Source organism: Pholcus phalangioides, unplaced genomic scaffold (assembly GCF_987345545.1).
Source record: "Pholcus phalangioides strain wild (caught in Gottingen) unplaced genomic scaffold, Ppha-v1.0 ptg000011l_1, whole genome shotgun sequence".
Lineage (NCBI taxonomy): Eukaryota > Metazoa > Arthropoda > Arachnida > Araneae > Pholcidae > Pholcus > Pholcus phalangioides.
The window spans coordinates 54,168,948-54,189,435 of record NW_028301604.1 but is presented as its reverse complement, the minus strand read 5'-3'; the positions used below and the strand labels follow the sequence as shown (position 1 = coordinate 54,189,435).

At 33.6% G+C, this 20,488-nt stretch overlaps 1 protein-coding gene across 3 annotated transcripts in view; it reads right to left on the bottom strand.

Annotated features, from left to right (window-relative positions):
- The window catches only part of LOC149080570 (uncharacterized), a 106,048-nt gene that overhangs the window by 75,017 nt on the left and 10,543 nt on the right, over nucleotides 1–20,488 (bottom strand). For 2 of the 3 annotated variants that reach the window (XM_089239702.1, XM_089239705.1), the window contains exons 2-3: nucleotides 18,113–18,463; nucleotides 1,799–2,068 (exon numbers count right to left, since the gene is read on the bottom strand). In XM_089239702.1, coding sequence (XP_089095828.1) covers nucleotides 1,799–2,068; nucleotides 18,113–18,458 — 616 coding nt within the window. In that variant the 5' untranslated portion in view covers nucleotides 18,459–18,463. Of the gene's footprint in view, nucleotides 1–1,798; nucleotides 2,069–18,112; nucleotides 18,464–19,906; nucleotides 19,971–20,488 lie in introns of all 3 variants that reach the window. The other variant, XM_089239704.1, reaches the window with a different exon arrangement.

The window sequence follows — 20,488 nt, the reverse complement described above, 5'->3', positions numbered from 1 at the left end:
CCGCACTTCCCGACCCTCGTTTTTCTCAGGTGCACATAGGTTCTTATCAACCAAATGGGAACATCAACTGTGTCACCACGATAGATTTACAAGATGGCCCGAAGTAACACAGATACCGGACATGTGCCTAAACCATCTGCAAAGCATTTTTTGATTCATGGAACAGTCACTTTGGTTGTCCCTCAAATGACCACAGATCTCAATTCGAATCTAGTCTCTTCCAGCAGCTCACAACACTTATTGGAACAGATCGCATATGAACTACTGCATACCATCCGATTGCCAATGGTCTGATCGAGTGATTTCATTGCACCCTAAAAAGTGCTCACGACAATACGAAATGGTCAGAATCGCTTCCCATAGTCCTCCTGGGTCTACGATCCGCTTTCAAGGAGAATCTTCAAGCTACCTGTGCCAAACTGGTGTACGGAACCACTCTTCGATTGCCATCAGACCTACTTTTTGCGAGGTGTCTAAATCTGCGCCAGACAGTGCCGTCTTAAGGCATGGGCCCACCTGGGCACCTCAAGCGAAATGGGACCTCACAAAAATGAGATCTGGTTGAAATTTGAGAAGTTTGGTAGGGCTTCAGAAAAATCAATTGGCCCAGGGCCCATGATAATCTTAAGACGGCCCTGGCGCCAGACACTACCTATGCATCGAATCTGTCTTTGCTTATGAGAAATTTATCACCTATTTCTCCATCTCATAAGAATACTTTCAAGATTTATGTTCATCCTTAAAATCTTGTTCTCATGTGTTCTTAAGCATAGACAAAGTTTGGCCTGTATTAAATACACCCTACACTGGACTATATCATGTAGTGCAAAGGCCCGACAAAGTTTTTGTAATCAAAGTGAATGGTAAATCCATCTCAGTCTATTGCCAGAATCAAACCTGCTTTCACAAGGGATGACAGAACCACCTTCAGTCACCAAACTACCAAATTAAATTGGTTCTATAAACTCCAGTGTCAACTATAGAAAACTCGTTATGGATGAAAAGAACTTGTTCTGGAAAATGAACTTATTTTTAATTGCATGTTTTTACACCCATTTACATTGTATTTATGCCTTTACATTTTTTTGCATATGCGTCATTTATTTATCGCATCCTTGCTAGTGTTTGTTTACATTCCTCTCTCACGTGCGCGCGTGTTTTTACATTGTTTTTTAAAATCGTTACAAATGTGTTTACATTGCATACATTCATATTTTTCATTTGTATTTGCAAAATATTGAATTCTAACCTGTCGCATATATTTATACACATATGTGCATTACTTATTATTTCATTGTTAAATTTTTGTATCATCAATATGTGAATCTCAATCTTGTATTTCTTACATTAGCGTTTGCTCGCTCACTGGGGGATAGTCTGTGCCGTCGCTGCCAACACGTGTGGGAAAAGAAATTCACTTCCCCAGAGCAGTGGTTGATGTACGCACTCAAATCGCAATCATGTCATTATTTGATCTATCACTCATTGTCAGTTTGTGGTGTAAATAAAGTCTGTCCTTTTATGTAAGATAAAATGTATGTATGTCTTGAATTTAACTCCCGCAACCGTCACATACGCCCCAAACATATATATACACACAAGAGAGCAACAGCTAATGTCATCATAACCTTAGATATACAAATTTAAAATCAAAATTTAATTATTAACTTCATTTAATAAAAATAATGAACTATATCTGCAAATATTTAAAAATTAAACTTTCATATTTAACATAATTGCATTAGAAAAAAAAAATTAAATATTCTATTTTATTCTGATAATTTAAAATCTTAGTTACCTTTTTGAATATCCACAGCTGTTAAAAGTCCGTTCTTACCAGTTATTAAACAATCATACACACCATCACTATTAACATCAATAGAGTTACACGACACCGATGTTGCCACAGAATGGAGAGGTATTCTCCAAATCTCAATACCATCAGACTTTCGAATAGCAAGCACACCTTTAGTAAAATATGTTGCATTTTCCCATCTCAAATAGCCAAATATAATCAAAGGACTGCTAAAATAACTTGTTACAGCAAGTGCTACGTTGGATGACAATGCTATAAAAAAAAATTACAAGTCCAATTAACCCTTTATATTCAACATAAAAAGTAGAATAAGAAAATTATAAATTAAAATAAGAGTATAAATGCAATGATAAATATTTATCATTGCAAATTATTTGATAGGTCATTCAAAAAAGTTTTTGAAACAATTAGTTCAAATTATTTAACCTGGTACTTTCAGGATATAAAACGTTAAACCACACATAATTGATGAACTCATTAAAAAAAAGTAGCCAACCCTCTTGTACACGCAATCCTCAATTCCCTCCCAGGAATTTGTTTTTTGCTGTATCACCAAAAGAAGTGATTTGCAGAAGCGACTGCTGAAAACTTCTATTCAGCAGTCACTTCTGCAAACTGCTATTTCTCTATGGAACACTGAGTGGCTGTCTTAGAAGTTTTTACTGTAAGTCAACTGATTGAGCAATTTGCCTGTGGTGGTCATAAATTTATTTTTATAATCATCCTGTATAATTAAAATGACTGAAATTTACACTGATCTTTGTTAAAAACATTATTTTCACAGAAGGTATCAGAAGAACATAATACTGTGGTACCTTTGAACTCATGACTAGTGTCAAAAAATTGACAAGTACCAAACTCTTCATCCAATAATCTTTTGAGCTTTAAGGAGCAAGCAGAGGCATCATTTATAAGCAACAAAGCTTTCAGATCACTTCGTTCTAAATGGGCGGAAAAGATCCAAGTACATCCCATAAACACTCGTCTAAATATGATGAGTACCAAATCAAAAGAAAAATTAGGTGACACTCAAAATTTTTTTTTTAAGAGCCAAGAATAATTGAGAATAGGAGTCCAACTTTTTACCTTGACTTTCCAAAAACTTAAGATATCCATCAACATTGAACAGGGCCAGTCCTAGAAATTCTACTGCCCGAGACTAACAATATTTTGCTGCTCTTAAGGTACGACACAATCTGAAAAGAGGTTTCTTTCTTCGCCTCTATTATTTTGATAGTGGTTCCCGAAGTGTTAATCATGACCCCCGGAAAGGGGGGGTAACGATGATTTAAGATGTTGCAAGAAAATTTCCTAAATAAAATTGCGATTTTCCACGTTATGTTGCTTACATGTTATGTGTTGCGTAACATAAAGATAAGTTTTTCCTACCTTGTTATTCATACATTGCTGTGAAATTTTCTAGCAAAGTAACATCCCAAATTTCACATGTTTGTGACCAGAAGCGTATACAGGAAAGAACATGGGGACCCGTGCCCTCCAAGATGATCAAAAATTAAATATTTTTGTGAAAAATTAAAATAACATTCAGTATATATAATTTTCTTCCGATATCTATCCATTTCTGTTAATTTCAAATGCTTTTGAAGGTTAATAGCTCAAAAAAAAAATTGCTCCAAGAGATTCCTCTTGCGCTCCCCAAACCCAATGTATCCCCCTCTAAAGGTTGATCTTGCTTACGCCAATGCTTGTGACCAGGGTATCGTAATATGGTAGGTCTTCTCATGGTGTAACTTGGATAATACAAATTCTACCACCAGTCATTGTAGGGCTTGATCATTGTTTGGCGCAGCATAACCTAGATGGGATACTTACGTGTGTGTGTGTACCAATTAAAAAAAACGAACTCCAAAACAATTGAATTGGTTGTTGGAAAATAACAAATCCGTCGGAAAAAATACAAAATTAGTTTTTGGTGAAGTGCTATTGTGACCTTTATCACCCTTTTTTATTATTGAGATTTGACTGCACATGATCAAAACTGCCTGTTTTTTTTTTGGTGTCTTGCATCACCTCTTAAAGAATGAATTTAGAATCACCCTATATTACACGCGAGAAACATCAATGAACTGGAACCTGACCAACACCTTCTAGAGCAAGAAGCCTTCGCTCGCGATTTTTCGATGCTGTGAAGTCATCACACTCCGGCTTAAAACTCCGGCCTGTTTTTTCCCCCGTCGATTCTTCCCCCGCTTTTCTTCCCTCTTCCCTGACCGCCATATTGACAAGTGACAACAGTAAGCACTCACGTGCACGCAGTTTTTTAGTGATAAATTTCTATTTTAAACATTTTATTAATTTATGGGCAAGGTAATAAACAATACTGTTGCACAAGCCCTTTAAAAAGAATAAGTTGGAGAAAACAACAGTTAATCCGGCCACCAGCGAGCTTCGTGGAAGGAAGTATAGGCCTATCTGTACAGCTGCATATAAAATCACACAGGTTAGTTCATTTTTTACTATTACATGAAATGCATTGATGAATATTCTTTAATATTATTGTTGCAAACATAGTTAATTTCATAAGCCCAATTTTCATAAACTCAGTGCTTTACATAGGGATAGGGCTTTATTAAGTTAATTGATAATTGGCACTGTGCTATTTGAATTTATTTTTTTTTTTATGTTATCCTTAAACGTAAGAAGTTTTTGAAGAATAAACAGTTGGAGGGAATTTAGAATAATTACAGAAAATATATTTCATTTGCCGCCACCTCACATCCAGGAGCCGGGGTTCTATAAAATTTTTAGTGGATCCCACTCTAATATTTCTCATTGGAGCCTTTGTGATGGAACTTGAAATAAAATATTTCCTATCACATAATTATTTGATGCCCCCTCCTGAAACTGGGTCCCTTGGTAAGATCTGCTAGGGTCAAAGCAATGAAAATTCTAAATTTTTTTCAATGTTATAATTTCAGCTAAATTTCACAAATTTTGAAAAAATTCAAACGTCCAATGATGCTTTTATTTCATGTCAATAGGTGTGTATGACTTGGACAGTATCATGGGATGAGACCAGAATCATGCGAATTTGCTGAGCGCCCAAGAAGAGTGAGGACTGGATAGAACCACCAGACCAGAATCAAAGTTTTCCCACTGGCCAGCTCCATAAGGGCTGACTGTGGGACTACAGACGGGCCCAGATAGGCCTATGAAGAAGGGGAGATATGTGTTTTGTGCAAGTGTATGGATGTGTGTGAAAGAGAAAAGTTGATAATTTCGGGATAAATGGGCCTGTTCGGTCATTGCTAATGAAAATTTTAGCCTTGGAAAAAAAAAACATGCCACCACAACATTTGAGCCTTTTCCTAAGGAGAGAAACAGTTCAAGAAAAATGATGATACAGTGGTCATTTACACGAGAGTTTAAAGCAAGCTCTGTATAACTCATTTTCTAGGTAAAGATATCATTTTTTACAAAAACCTTAATTTGCAGTGAAACCAAGCAGGCACCACCATCACCAGTCAAATCACAAAGTTTGTAAAGATGTTATACAATAGTCACTCAAATATCAGTCAAACCAACCCTATTCGCCAGGGTGATTTTTTTTTTTTAATTTTTGATATAAATATGATTAGTGCACACATCTATACTGGGATTACAATGTAATGTAGAACTAAAATAAACTTCAAAGGTAAGTGTAAAATATGTGTCTCAAGTTTTATATCAAGAAATATTCAAGTACTGATGCACAGTTTTTAAAATTTCATGAATTTTCCCTTAAAATTAAATGAGTGTTGAAATATTTATAGAATAACTAAGAAGACAAAGTGTTTCATTATAAATGTGTGAATTTATGTAATGAAGCCCCCTCTGAAACACTATTCCAACCATATTACCTGTTATAATACCAAAATTCTTTGGGACAGGGGTGGTGGAATTATATCTGGGCTAGACTATTAGGTTAAAAAAATGTCAATTTATTTTTCCATATAAATTAAGATTTCTCAATACACAAAACAACTTAAAATATTTGAGTGATGATTATATTGATACCAACGTGAGAGTAGTGTATAATCATAGAATATTAACTAGAATTTTTCCCATGTCTATATAAATTTGGTCAGATACATAGTTTACCTGTCTTGAACATATATGGCTCGTTGCTTCATAATGTAATTCTCAAAATTGTGTGATCCACTTCGGATGTTATTGGCTTTATTGTTGTAGCCATTGCAACTGATAATTAATTGCATTAATAACAAAATACTGGGTTTGTCTATTAGTCCCCATATAAATTTCCATGTTCATCCTCGCCCTTCAACATATAGGGCCAGACCATTTTTGCCCTGATAGTGTATCTGATTAAAATTATCAGAAAAGCTGGCTGTATTAAAAAAACTGAGGGTTTTTTTTCAAATAGAATTTCGTCCTGCCTATAAATTTCGTGAGGTTCATGTTTTGGCCTTCTTGACCATAGATCACATGTTGCTTCATAATATAATTCTTAAAATTAATCTACGTTTTCAGTGATTGGTACAGAAGGGGCATTTTCGAAATAGACTTGCAGTGCGTTATGATGAACAACTTTGAGTTCTTTAGAAATTACAAAATACTGTATTGATGAATTAGGTTTTCCATGTTTTAACTGGAAAATATGTACAAATACGTATTCAAAAGCCAGGTTTGGGAAATATAGACAGGTACTAACAATATATCTTTGAGGTAAGTTTTAGTATGTGGGAGGGGGTAATTTTCTGTGGAGTTTTTGTGACGTATTTCTAAAGAACCTTCAAATAAAAATGCACTTTTAAAGGAAAATTATTGTCAATAAATTTTATGAAAAAAAAAAGTGGTGACATTTTCAAAAAAGCACTATTTTTGATTTTTACTACTTTAATCTAGAGATACGAGGTGAGAATATTCTCGGAGAATGAGAATATTATCAATATTATTCTGGATGTAAAAATTGGAGAATAATCGAGAATATTCATTTTTCTTTTAAATTTAATTTTTTTAATTCCCATCTTGACGGGAGGAGAGACAGGGACAGAAAATATTCTCTCAAAAGACAACTATTATAAATTACTAGAGAATATTCTCAAGTTATTTATCAAGATTATTGTAATACATGTTATTACATATATTCTTGATACTCTCTGGAAAGATTTTGGTAACTGAAGAATATTCTCTCTGCAAGCACTATTATTAATAACTTCAGAATAATTATTTTCTACATGAAAATCCCAGTAATTTATGAAAGTCCTTCCAGAGAATGTTCTCAAGGATATTATATGTAACTATATATTATAAATAACAAGAGAATATTCTCATCAAGAACTCATAAGTCTCACGTTATTTATTATATTTATTTCACGAAAAGTTCCTTTTACATATTTATTTTTTTTATAAATGACTTAAAATATATATTGTATGTGTTGAGAAATAAAGGATAGTATATAGTTGAATTGGTCTCAATTTTCTTTTGGTATTCAATGGATATTTTTTTGGTTAAAGTCAACAGAAATGAAGTTCTGAAAAATTAATGCTCTTGGGGAAGTTTTGAGGTCAAGAGGTAATTTTTTTCAAATATTAAGTTTTTATCAAAACTCTGGCCCTAATTGATACTTGGAAGTAATGAATTATAAGTATAAACTTGTCTATTTGAGTGCAAGTCTTTAATAATTTAGCCTCTTTTTTTTATATAACATTAAGAAAAAATATAGCAACGTGGGTCGATGTGTTATAACACATCAGCGTTAGTGTGGTGCTGGAAAACGATCTTACAGGGAAGATAGGTTTCGTAGGACGGAATTCGATGACGTCACGAATCTCGGGGGCAGGCCTTCTGCTTTAGAAGGTATTGACCTGACCCACCACCCATGAAATAAAACTTAAAAAATTTAACTAAAATTAGCACAACAAGATTTTCATTAAAAACAATAATATATGGTATTAGTTAATTTAATATTACTGCTTATAAAATATTAGAGTTTGCCTCAAAATTTTAACATTTGTTATTGGTGTGAGGTAAAAGAACATTAGTAAAACTCGCAAAGTGATTTTAATTATAAATATTGAGTTTCACTAACATTTTACCATATACAAATAACTTAAAATTCAGGAGGCAAATTTAATAATCCAACTGATATTGTTTATAAAAAAATATTAATATTGTATATTACTTTTTTCATGCAGCATAATCAAAATCAATTCGTGCTCTAATTTCAATCTAAGAATTTTAAGTTTTATTTGATAGGTGGCGGGGAAGAAGTTCTAGTTCATTAATTTTCTCACACGATATAATACTGTACTGTATAATTGTTTAAGATTTTCTAGAAGGCATATTTTTGTTGATGAAATTTTATTTTTATCCGTTTATTAGTTAAAGATAAAAGTACGCGAGAAAGAAACTTTCCACATGAAAAAATAATGCAACAAAATATGGACTTTAGAGTCCGGGAATACTTCAGTAGTTTTTTGCTGGGCAGAAAAAATTCCCTGTATTTTGCATATGGCAGCATGTTATTTTGTCACTCTGCACAAATATCAAAATTCTGCGAGCAGAGAAACAGGCCTGTGCAGGTGAAATAAAAGGGTAATGTGCCTGCTATTCGGAAAAAGTTAAAGGGCTCATTTCAGGTAAGAATAAAATTTTTCCTTTTTAACTGCGAGCATCTCTCAGCCACTAAGACAGATATTCAATGGGGTCTTTCTCTGTAGTGAATTTATAAGTAAAAAAAAAAAAAAAAGGTTTGTCCCAGACCTTCGTACTAGAGCCCTGCCAACCCTACCCTTGTAGGGGATCATAGTGTTCACTTAAACAATTGGAGATAGATGCTTTATTTTGCCCCCGATATTCATCAAGAACTCAGATGACCACCCTATGGTTCAATGATTATCATGATCATTTCATTCAAAGCTATATGTCAGTTCTTGCACAGGGCTTTCCGTCTGGTGATGGTTATAATCAAATCTCTTGATTCGTGAATATGCCCATGGAACCCTCATCCCACAGCAGGGCCCCCTCTATTATACATTTGTGGTCCAAAAAAAAAAAAATAGAATCCCATCCGATGAGAATCATCGAGTCCCTGCCAGACTCACTTCTTTAGTAAAGATCATGCAGGGACCTAAAAAGTGAAGAGAAGATCTGGTACAATGATTTATAACAATATGTAAATTAAAGTGCTGCCACCTAGGCCCCGTTATTTTGCCCTGGAACTATGATGTTAGGACGGCAGTAGGGACACTTTTTAGATATTCAAATATTTGAGTACTGTAGAACATCAAAGGTTCAGCGGAACTGCCTTATAACTATCAAGGGCTCTGCAAGAAACTTTACGTTGGGAAACCTGATGTAGACAACAGATATAGGTGAACAGAAATGGGCAGCCAGAACATTCTGGAGCATTCTGGAACATTCAATGAAAGTCAATCAAAAAAAATTGTTAAAGAGAACAAAAAGATCTTTAAAAAAACCTATTTTTTTCCTCCCTAAACCAGCTTCTCTGGAGATACTTTTTGGAAGTGCAAGAGCGGAGTGTGTTAAGATGAATTAGGCATTGAATAACAAAGTTGAATAGCATTTCAATACTGAAAACAATTGTATTTACCTGAGCTTATTTATCTATTCGCAATTCCCCTTAACACTTTCAGGTCTTAACTTTTAATCTCGCAGCTATAAAATAGCTGAATATGTGTGTTCCCAGTGTTTTTAAACAATCTATAAATCTTCTAGTTAAAAAAAAGTTAGATGACAACCAAAGAATCTAGCATTATGAAAAGATGTAGAAGCAAGTATAGTTGAAATATGTCTTCCTAGGTAAGGTAGCCATGTTTGCTGTGTTTCGCGATGTCTCATAAATGATTGACTTATCAGATGATTAGGCTGATCTTTGATATACACTGCTGGCCACCCAAATTGCAACACCAAGAAAGACAAGAGATATCTACAAAATAAATATTGTTGCGATAACATGTTGACCAAGCATCAAATGATTAAATTTATAGACTTCTGTGAAGTGTGGTTCCTGCCAAAATCAGTAGCCAGAGTAGCCGCCATTGTTGGAGGTCACCACTGCCACACGCCTCGGCATTCATTCAAAGAGACTTTGGATGTGTTCTTGGGGTACAGCAGACCAAGCAGCTTCCACGCGTTGCCAAAGTTGATCTAGTGTGGCAGCTGGGGGTGTAATCTGGGTCAATCGTTGAGCAACCATGGACCACATGTTTTCTATCGGCGAAAGATCCGGAGAGTGAGCTGGCCAGGGAAGCAATTCAATCTGGCAATTGACGAAGAACCTTTGGACAATGCGTGCCACGTGTGGTCGCGCATTATCCTGTTGAAATATGGCTGTGAGCAAGCCCTGAAGGTAAGGAAGGACAACTGGCTCCAACACCTCGGAGATGTAGTGCTGGCTTTTTAAAGTACCGGCAATGCGTACTAGAGGAGTGCGAGAGTGATATCCAATACTGCCGTATACCATAATACCCGGTGCAGGACCAGTGTGGCGGTGCATAACGCAGCTGTTCAGCATCCTCTCTCCACGGTCTCTCCAGACTCGAATCCGACCATCGTGGTGTTGCAGACAGAAACGTGACTCATCAGTAAAGACAATTTCATTCCATTGTGCCGTCCACATCCTTCTTTCATCGCACCATTGGCGGCGGAGACGTCTGTGGTTCTGCATCAAGGGTAGACGAAGCAATGGACGTCTTGCGGACAGACCACTCTGCTGTAAACGGCATCGAAAGGTACGCGCAGACACTGGATGATGCGGTACAGACTGAATGTGCTGTGCTATGGTTCGTGATGTGGCTGAGCGATCCGTCACTGCCATACGCACAATACGCCTGTCATCACGTGAAGTGGTGCACTGAGGTGGATGCGATCGAACACGTCGGTCCGTCGTACCCTCCTGCATCCAACGATCACATATTCGCATTACAGTTGTTTGGTTTCGTCCAACACGACTACCGATTTCCCTGAAAGATAATCCACAATCTCGGCAGGCCACTATCCTTCCTCTGTCGAACTCTGATACTTGATCAAAAGATGATCGCTGTTTTCTACGAGGCATAATTGATCGTTTTTTTGAAAAAACCACAAGAAAAACACAATTGCCGTACTTCAAGTCGTCGAAATCTCCAAGCCTTAAATAGCGCTTTGAAGTGGCGCCACAGGCGCGCGTGATGTGCGTCTGCGATGAAATTCTAATCATTTGCATATCTCACCTCCGCTAATGCATGTTGTAAATTTCATATTATTTGCATGCTTCCTTCAGGGTGTTGCATTTACGGTGGCCAGCAGTGTATATATTACTACACAATTCTTTGTCAGAGTTATCATTCAGATTGATCCTGAATACTAGCCAGTTTGTATAAAGGATTCAAAATCGCAGTTCTCAGATAAGGATAGCACCGGTAAATATATATTTTTGCTTTTTAAACAATTTTGTGTACATAAAAAACTTATTTTTTCAAATGTTTTAGGACGTAAATATTTTACAAAATTATTCATTTTAGATGAGAAAGAGCAACTGAGCAAATCAAAAAAGGTAGAAACTGGAAAAAGATTAAGGAAAGAAACTCAAACTCATTACAAACCTTTTGGTGTTGCTCTGTACGAAAATGTGTTTTGAAGTTACCATACGAAAGCAAATTTTACAAGATTTTTAAATAAAAACTATTTTTAGATATTTGTAGAACATTTGGGTAAGTTTTTATTCAGAATTGTTTGCAATTTTATATTGAAAAATTATGTTTACTTATGTGGAACTTTTTTTAAACTCTAAAACATCCTTTAATTATTTCTCATTAAATATTAATTATTACCTTTAAATAATTGCTATATTACGATAGAAAAGTTTGAAATTTCTAGCTAAAAAAAAAATATGTTAGAATATATATCTTAAGTATTTAAAAAAAAAAAAAATATATATATATATCCATGAAAAGTGTCAAAGCCCTCAGTCCACAGGGACAAACAGTCGAAATAGCACAGACCCAAAAGTTAAAAATTCTTGATATATAAAAATTGTGCGCGCGAGAGTGAAAACAGTCATAATAAATCCATCAAAAAAAATACAGCCCTGTAATCATGCCGCCTCATGACAGCCACTCCAATTCAATAATTATTTAGAAACTTTATACAATTTTACAAATTGGCATTTGTGCCTAATGACCTGGAATCTTCAATTTTTACATAAGTTATTAGATAATACAGTCTAAGCCTGTTATAGAATCCCGTTGTGGTGCCAACCCTACTTATATATTGCCACAAATTTTCAGTGAGTAAATCTTCCCTATAGAGATAATATAACAAACCCATTTTAGCGCCAACTCTATATGCATCCAAACAAGAGTTGGCATTATAAGTCAACGTGCCATTTTCCCCAAGAGAGAATTTTCATATTTCTCCTCCCATCCTTTAGCTTTTTTTTCCGAAAAAAGTTGGATACTATTCTTTTTCATTCCACTTATTATCACTCGCATAATAGTTTAGAGCCAATGACACAAAGAATGATGTCATCAAGGTGTCTTAAAAAACACATTGAATATCAGCCTATGCAAGGACCAAAACCACCAATGTATTCAAAGATGTATTCTATTGATAATGGAAAATATATAATGAGCGTACTGCACCAGTCTGTAAAATTTTTCAACAGTGAGTGTTTTTTTACTCACTGGTCATTACATTTCTTAAGTGCTATCATCTCGCTCAATTTACTCTATTCAAATCATGTCAAAAGGAGTTCTTTCAATATCTAAGAAATGGGAAATTTGATTATAAAACCAATGCAAACTAAAAAAAAGCCACTTATTTCCCTTTGTTTTTTTATGCTCATAAAATATATCATTAAATTTATGTGGAATTAACACAATGTGAAAAGTAAGTTTTCCTGTTAAGTTTCTATCAAGAAATATTTAAATTCTATAGTGTTTTACAAATTTTCCCATCTTAAAAAGGTATCACAAATGTGTATGAAATAGACCTAGGTTATTTTATTTATAGAATAACACTAATGAGACAGATACATAAGTTCACAACTATTACGAGCTGCTGTAATAGCTTTTCTGAAACACTGACTACGATCCGATATAATGCCAAACTCGTTATAGCACCATAATTCTTTGGGACAGAGTGGCATTACAAGGTTTGTACATTACAGGGTTTAACTGTATTTGAGAGCTGCACAATGTTTTCAAGAATATTTTATAAATACAAGGGGGTTTATGGGAAGTTAGCCGCCTAGAACTAAAGTGGTTAATAGGGAGTTGGCCTCTAACTGCAGGGGTCTGAGCTTGAAGCCCTGTTCGGGAATGGGAGTCTATTAACACCAACGAATTCCCTAGACAGATCATTCTTATCCTTGAGAATACACAAGGATCACTATATTTAAAAATATACCAGCTACTATTTGACCTCCTCGGTCCCTGTGTCGCATATGGGAGAAATTACATCACACTTTCAAAAATATGTACCTAGCTAAATAAAATGCTCATAAAAAGGTCTTAAAATTAATTCTAGATGTTGTAAACATTTGGTAGTAACTTTTACTCATCTGTCAGCAGAAATCAATTGAATTGGTGAGAAGATGAACAGCACAAATCAAAATCTCACCCTTCTTATGAATCTATTCAATATAGATTTATACATTGAATATAAGCATTACCATACCAGCCTTCCTTCGACTCCAGGCAATTTTGAAATTTAAATTAATACACTCAAAATGCCAGTTTTGAAACCTGGTACTGGATAAATTCTCTCTCTCACACACTTATTTGAATGTGTATTAGTTTTTTTGTGATACTCTTATTTTGAGTTGCTGTTCCGATAAGATTTTACATCTATATATTTTTTTTTTTATGGGAATTTTTTCAGCTACCTCGTTGGAAAATTTACCTGTTATGTCCTTTGTATTAGCATTTTTGGTTTATTAAACATCTATTGCAAATTGTTCACTAGTTCATGCATTATTTTTCTGCATAGTTACCACCATTGCTAGTCCAGGCTCAGTGTAACAATGATAAAAGACTGAGAAAAAAAAGCTAAAGGATCATTGTCAAAGTCGGCATTGCCACTATATGCAATAAAACCTTTAACCTACATAACGTATAGGCAGAAAGGTAATTTTAAATATCATTGCTTTCTGAAAACAATTCTCATATATGAAATCAAAATATACAAACAATAAATTGAGACAAATACAACAGCTTATATACAAGAATAACAAACTTATAAAAATGAAAATATGAACATGGAATTATATCTAATCCAAAGATCGGATCACTAAAAGTTGATGTTTTAAACATTAATCCTACATTAATTCATAAAAAATTACATTTAAAAAATTTAATATTTTAACCTTTTATGGGCTGTGGAATCTACTTCCCACACAGACTTACCCTGTTTAATACTCCATTCAGAAGTGCATTTCCCACTATAATAGTTTTGCCTTGCCATTACATTAGTGGGATCACTGCTTGCCACTTTAAAATTATGCATTAGATAATGTTATTGAAAAAATTCTGTAAGGTCCAAATGCAATTAAAGTATATAACGAAATCTTCTGCAGGATTGGCCATTACGATAGAAAAATGTGAAAAAGATCCATTAAATAAGACATCAACCAAGAAAAAAAAAATATATGGTAAGAGTGCAAACAAAATTTGACCAGCTAACATTTTACCTATTTGTTTATCAGCTAATATTTCTTATTCTTACATTTAAGAATAAATTTTTTACAGGCCAAGAAGCATATTCTAATACAGAAGGGGGATTGCATTATTTCTCCTTCCCATGCGAGGAGCTTTTATCTGATTATGCATGGTATCTTAATGATATGCGTTTAGGTGGTGTGTCAGAGCACACATATCAAAATCTATTCCTCACTAAGATACAGAAAAATGCAACACAAAAAGGTCCAGGAACAAAAATTATATATTACAATATATTGTTCAGAATGTGATGGTTCACGTATCGTTGCGTATTTCCAGGCTTTCAATAGAAAGTAACTATTGAGATAGATTCCAGATAGTGCTGGTAAGAAATACTACCCACCCACTAAAAATTTATCGAAAACAAACTACAACTGTTTCCTTGAATATCCTCAAAACTATAATCATGAAAATAGAATTTTAAAATGAAAAAAAAATGGCTTGCAAAAAGGTTATGTGCTATTGTGCAATTTAATTACACACAAACACAAAAGATTTTTTTTTAAAATCTGGACGATAAAAAAAAAAAAAAAAAGTTTCTAACTACACCATGCTGATGCCAGATTGAAAGATCACAGTAGCTCAATGATTAGGGTTATTATCTCTTGAAAATGTTTTGTACTTCTGATTACTTCTACTTTCAATGCATATCTGAATATTCATCCCATGTCCTAGTTTAGTCCTTTTGCCAAATATTCAGTTCAGTTGAATAATGTTTAGGTATTCAGCCAAATACCTGTAAATCTAAAAGCATAAACTAATTAAAAAAATATATTAATTGGAATTTTTCCCACAAATTAAAATTTACTGATATTTTATTGTGTCGTATCCTTTTCTGCGAGAGGTTATGTCAGGGCAACATAATTTATTGAAAACAAACAAAAGGTATACATGGATAAGGAAAACATGCAACAGATAATATAATCCTACTGCAATAAGGTGGAAATTAACATGAATTATACACAAGTTCACTAACTGAAGAATGTACCTAGACAAGATATGTATCGAGCTATTAAAAAGGCCAAACCATAAAGAAAAAATAAGAAAAAGTCAAATTTTATGATACATTACTAGTTAAAAATAAATAATGGTCAACATTTTCTTAGATGTAAAATTGTGAAGTGTTAAAAAAAAAAAAAAAAAAAAAAAAAATGTGATTCTGTAAGTAAAATATTAAAATGCACCATACTGTTAAATTTTATTGTCAGTATCATAGCAATAAAAATCTTTCAATTAAGAGTCAATATTTAAATTGACTAATTAAAATTCAATATCTAACATTTGAAATTAAACATTTAATTTTAATAAAAAAAAACAGTAATTTTATTAATTATGTGAATTTTTTTTAAGTCGATATTCAGCCAAAACATTAGCCGGTATTCTGCCAAATTCCTATTCACCCTATCCCTAGTACAGTCGGACCCGGTTATAACGAACACGTAACAAATTTTGACTTCAATAACAGTTTCTCTCCCCCCCCCCCCATGTCTTGTAAATTTCTTATTGCTTGCATGTTATTTTGATTGCTTATAAAGAACACAGATTTCACCAAAGTATGCCTATAATGAATTTTCAACCGGTTTTCAAACAAAAATTTCTTTGCATTCTCATCTAAATCTTATATGAAAATTTACCTTTCTATAATATTAGCCATCTACTGTATTAGCTACAGCTAAAAAAAATATTTTTCCCCTAGAATACAGTCTATTGATGCGGTTTTTGGTATTTATTGTAAAATCATCTCTCTTCAAGAAAACTAACTCGTAGAACAGTAAAAAAAATAAGCAAAGATGAGTAAGGTTTTTTTTATTCATATAGCCACTAGATATAGCTTATTCCAGTCTCCTTATTCCTGTGGGTGCTCCCCCTACAATATTTTTTATCACGTATCGGAGCAGCTCCAGAATTGATTCAGAAATCAAAAAGTTTCCTATATAAAACTAATAGAGCACCCACAGGTCTGAAACACTTCTGATGCCTGTGTCACTTTTCTTTAGCTAGATTCCGACATTCATTGTAACAGTGTTATTGTGTGCGAGTAAATTGAGAATATGCAAGCACAAAATGCTTCCTATTGGTTTCAAAATTAAAGCTATACAGTTGACTTAAAGTTAAAAACAAACAAAAAGTGAGGTAAAGAAATTCTAGATTACACGAAGTTAGTTATTCATGATTTTGAAGATAAATTCTAAATCGAGAGACAAGAGGAATGCAATGGCGATCTGAACATCTAAGAGATTCAGAGGAGCCGACACAGATACAAAGATGACTCTTGCATTGCTCGAAAAAAGTGAGAAGGAAATGCTCTGTAAATATGTTTCACTGACCAGAGCCCCTACAAAAAGAAAAGATCATATTTGACGTGCTTATTAGGCAAATATGTTTTTAGCTCAAAACATTCAATGTCTGAAATCATAAAAGGAAAAATAAACTAGTAACGATTAACATATTCAATTATATAAAATTTCAATCAAATTTAAATAATAAAAAAAAAAAAAAAAATACAGAATCTTTATATAACAATATTTTTAAAAATTACTTGTATTATTAAAAAATGGGCATGGGCTTATAAATTATGTTTAATTTTGCATAGTCGTGCCATTTTCCTAGCCAGTACAAATTTACCAAAGTTCCCATATATAACAAACAAATTAGTTTTTTTTTTTTTTACTTCGTTATAAACGAGTCCAACTGTACAAAAAGCAACAGACTTCATTTATCTACAATAAAATATTACACCTAGGGTTACCAATCATCCTCCTTTATGTATCCAACATGTCTTTTTTAATGTCATTTCAAGTCTTGAAGTTTTGGAAATTTTAACCTTCCATTTCAGGTTTCCGGAACTTTTTCTGGGGAAAATTCCCCCCCCCCCCACTTTGAGAGAAACACGCATTTCTTCACTGATAAGAGTTTTTCTTCCCCTTATACATTCACCAATAGCCAAGGAAATTCCCAGAATTTGTTTTTTTAACAGTTCTGTTTTAGAATTAAGAAAAATTGTAGCTGGTTTTATTGGTCAGAATAGTGGCACCATGTGTGAAAATTGGGATGTGATGTCACTAAAAGTTCATACACAGGTATCCACCTTTTTGTTTTTGAATCTAGTAACCTTAACTACACCGATACCAGACATAACGATAAATATCTCTGCTATGATGCCAAACTGTAAGGTTAAATTGCTGACTCAATGTGATAATTCCTCTACATCAATATTTTCTCTTGATGTGCAGAGCATCATATCCAGATATATATAGCACACCAAGACATGAAATGAGAAGAACAGCTAACTTGCTAATGCAAGTCCAAACTAACTAGTCTGGTTTAAGGAATAATTAAATACATCAGCAGCTAATGCTTGGAAAGCAATACATTTGTATATTTCCACATGCTAGTTAAACCTGTTTCATTGTATAACAGTCGTTTTACTAGTTGTGTGACCTCCCTATCAATAATTCAAATTATATAGTTTATGCTTATTTTTACAAATTCAAATAAAATAGGTTTGTAAATAACCTATTAGTCAAGAGCAGATGGCTAGTTCAGAAAAACATGTCAATTTATAAAACCGAGAGGCAACTGTATTAGAAATTAAAAAATAAAAAGGCTCACATATATTTGGCAATAGTGTTGTCCATTTTTCTAAAAGATCACCTATGTTTCCAACACCTAATGCTTCAGGTCGGCAGGGTACCAAAAACAAGAAAGCAGCAATAAACACAAAACACATACAGAGTGAAAGTGAAAAGGCTACAGTTCTCCATGGAGACATGGGTGAACATTTTTTAACCATGTTATTTTGCTTTGGCAACTTCAGTGCCTTATCAAAACTCTCTGGAAAATCAGAGTTCTGGCAACATTTCTCCAAGTACTTGACAATTTTTGTTCCATTCTCTTCATCATCACTCTGATTTTGAGAAAGTGGCATGTAATGACGTGGAGTTCCATTAAGCTTCATTTTATCTGAAATAGATAAAAAATTTATATTCAAGTTACTTCAATATCAATGTTACACGCAGGTCTTGAAAAAAGTTCATTGATAATCTGGCACCCAAGATTATGAAATTAGTTTTGACACTTTACTTTCCATGCACAATTATTAAATTTGAATCCAATGACAACACAAAATTTGAAAATTTGTCACCAATTATGTCAACATGTCCGCCAACATACAAAGTAAAGATGGGACGAATATTCAGCCTTTATTGTTTTAATTTTTTACATAAATACAAGATGGAAAAAAAAAGCGCCAAGAGATCTAGAGACCCATCAAAAGAAACTATCACTGATTGAAAAAAGATAACCTTTCAAAAGACACATGAAGCAATATAAATTAGTTTTGCTGAATATTCTGTTTGGAAGAAGAAAGATTTAGATATTTGGCCAAATATCTAAAGCAAAGCACAAATTTTAAATTATATTAATTGGAACTTTATGCATAAATGAAAAATTTACCGATTATATTTTACAATGTGTATTCCTTTCTGTGAAAGGTTATGCCAGGACGAAACGTGAAACAAAATAGAATCCTACTGCAGTAATGTGGAAGCAAGCATAAATTACACAAGTTCACTAACTGAAGGATGTACCTATACAAGATACGAATTTAGCTACTGAAAGGAACAAAACCATCTAGGAGAAGAAAATAAGTCAAATTTTACGATGCAATTACTAGTTGAGAGTAAATAATAGTCTACATTCTTTTAATTGGATGTAAAATTATAACAAGTGTGTAAAAAAAAAAAAAACAAACAAACACACACACCCCACTGTACGTTTAGATTTACTTTGTCTTTATCACTTAGATTTTCCGGCTAACAGATTTTTTAATGATTTTTCTTTTTCTGCCTCGGCTAATGAATACAGGTTCAGCTAGCAAGCATTTTTGATAAGAATGTATGCATGCACTAATCTAAGATAACCATGTCCCCCAAAGCAGAATATGCCAAAATGTGCGACGTACGTCGCAGAACAACCAGTGCTGTTACAGAACAATCTGGAAGAATAAGAAAAGTGTAGAAAAACGCTATTATGTATATTCGAATTTTTACCGCAGAACATTTTCAGTCAGTTGAGGGCTCGTTGCAGAACATCACAAAATATTCTGCTTTGGGGACCATGTCGTGAACTGGATTTTTGTACCAAATCATCAGAATTACTGTCACTAGAGCCTGATTAACCAATTTCTGAAATTTTCTTTCTGAAATTCTTTGAACCATTTCATATAAAATGGAAGACCAAGATAGAAAATGCATTGGGGAAAAAAAAGAAAAAGAGACCATGTTTTCAGAACACATTCTTTCAGTGCAAGACAAAAAACAATCTCGACATTCTAAAAGATTATCTTTTCCATCTGCACATCAGACACAGAAACAAGCTGACCAAATCACAAATAGGAACACTTACAAACTCTATTGGGTTGTGTTAACTCGAGCTTCAGTAGACTATGCTGGTGTTGGTTGTGTACATACTGTAAAATAAAAAAGATAATGTTCCTGTAGATTCTCAGATTCTCATTTATTAGATGAATTTTATGAAAATGATATTCAGCCAAAACATTTGGCCGCATACTAAATATTTGGCTAATCACTATTCATCCTATCCCTAATACAAAAAAGGTGTCAAATAAGTTCTGGAGAGAAAAAAATATCTGAAGAATTTTGATGGGCACCTGAATTTGCCCTTCTATGCAAAGTCCTGGGTATAAATAAGATTCAGAAAAATATCCCATAAAGCAAATGAAGATTCTTGAAGATGCCAGAGTTGAAACCTATATTGGCATCACAGGAAACAGGGCTTTAACTAGGATTTTTTTGGTGAACTCCCATTACTATTAGAACTTGATTATACAATGGTTTTGTTCTTAAAATTTTCCACCCAGGATAACCAGCTACAAAAAAAGATAATCACAATTTAAAAAAAAAAAATTTTTAATTAACCGACTGCTTATTATAAAACAAATCTTAATCAGTGAGAATGATAAAATTA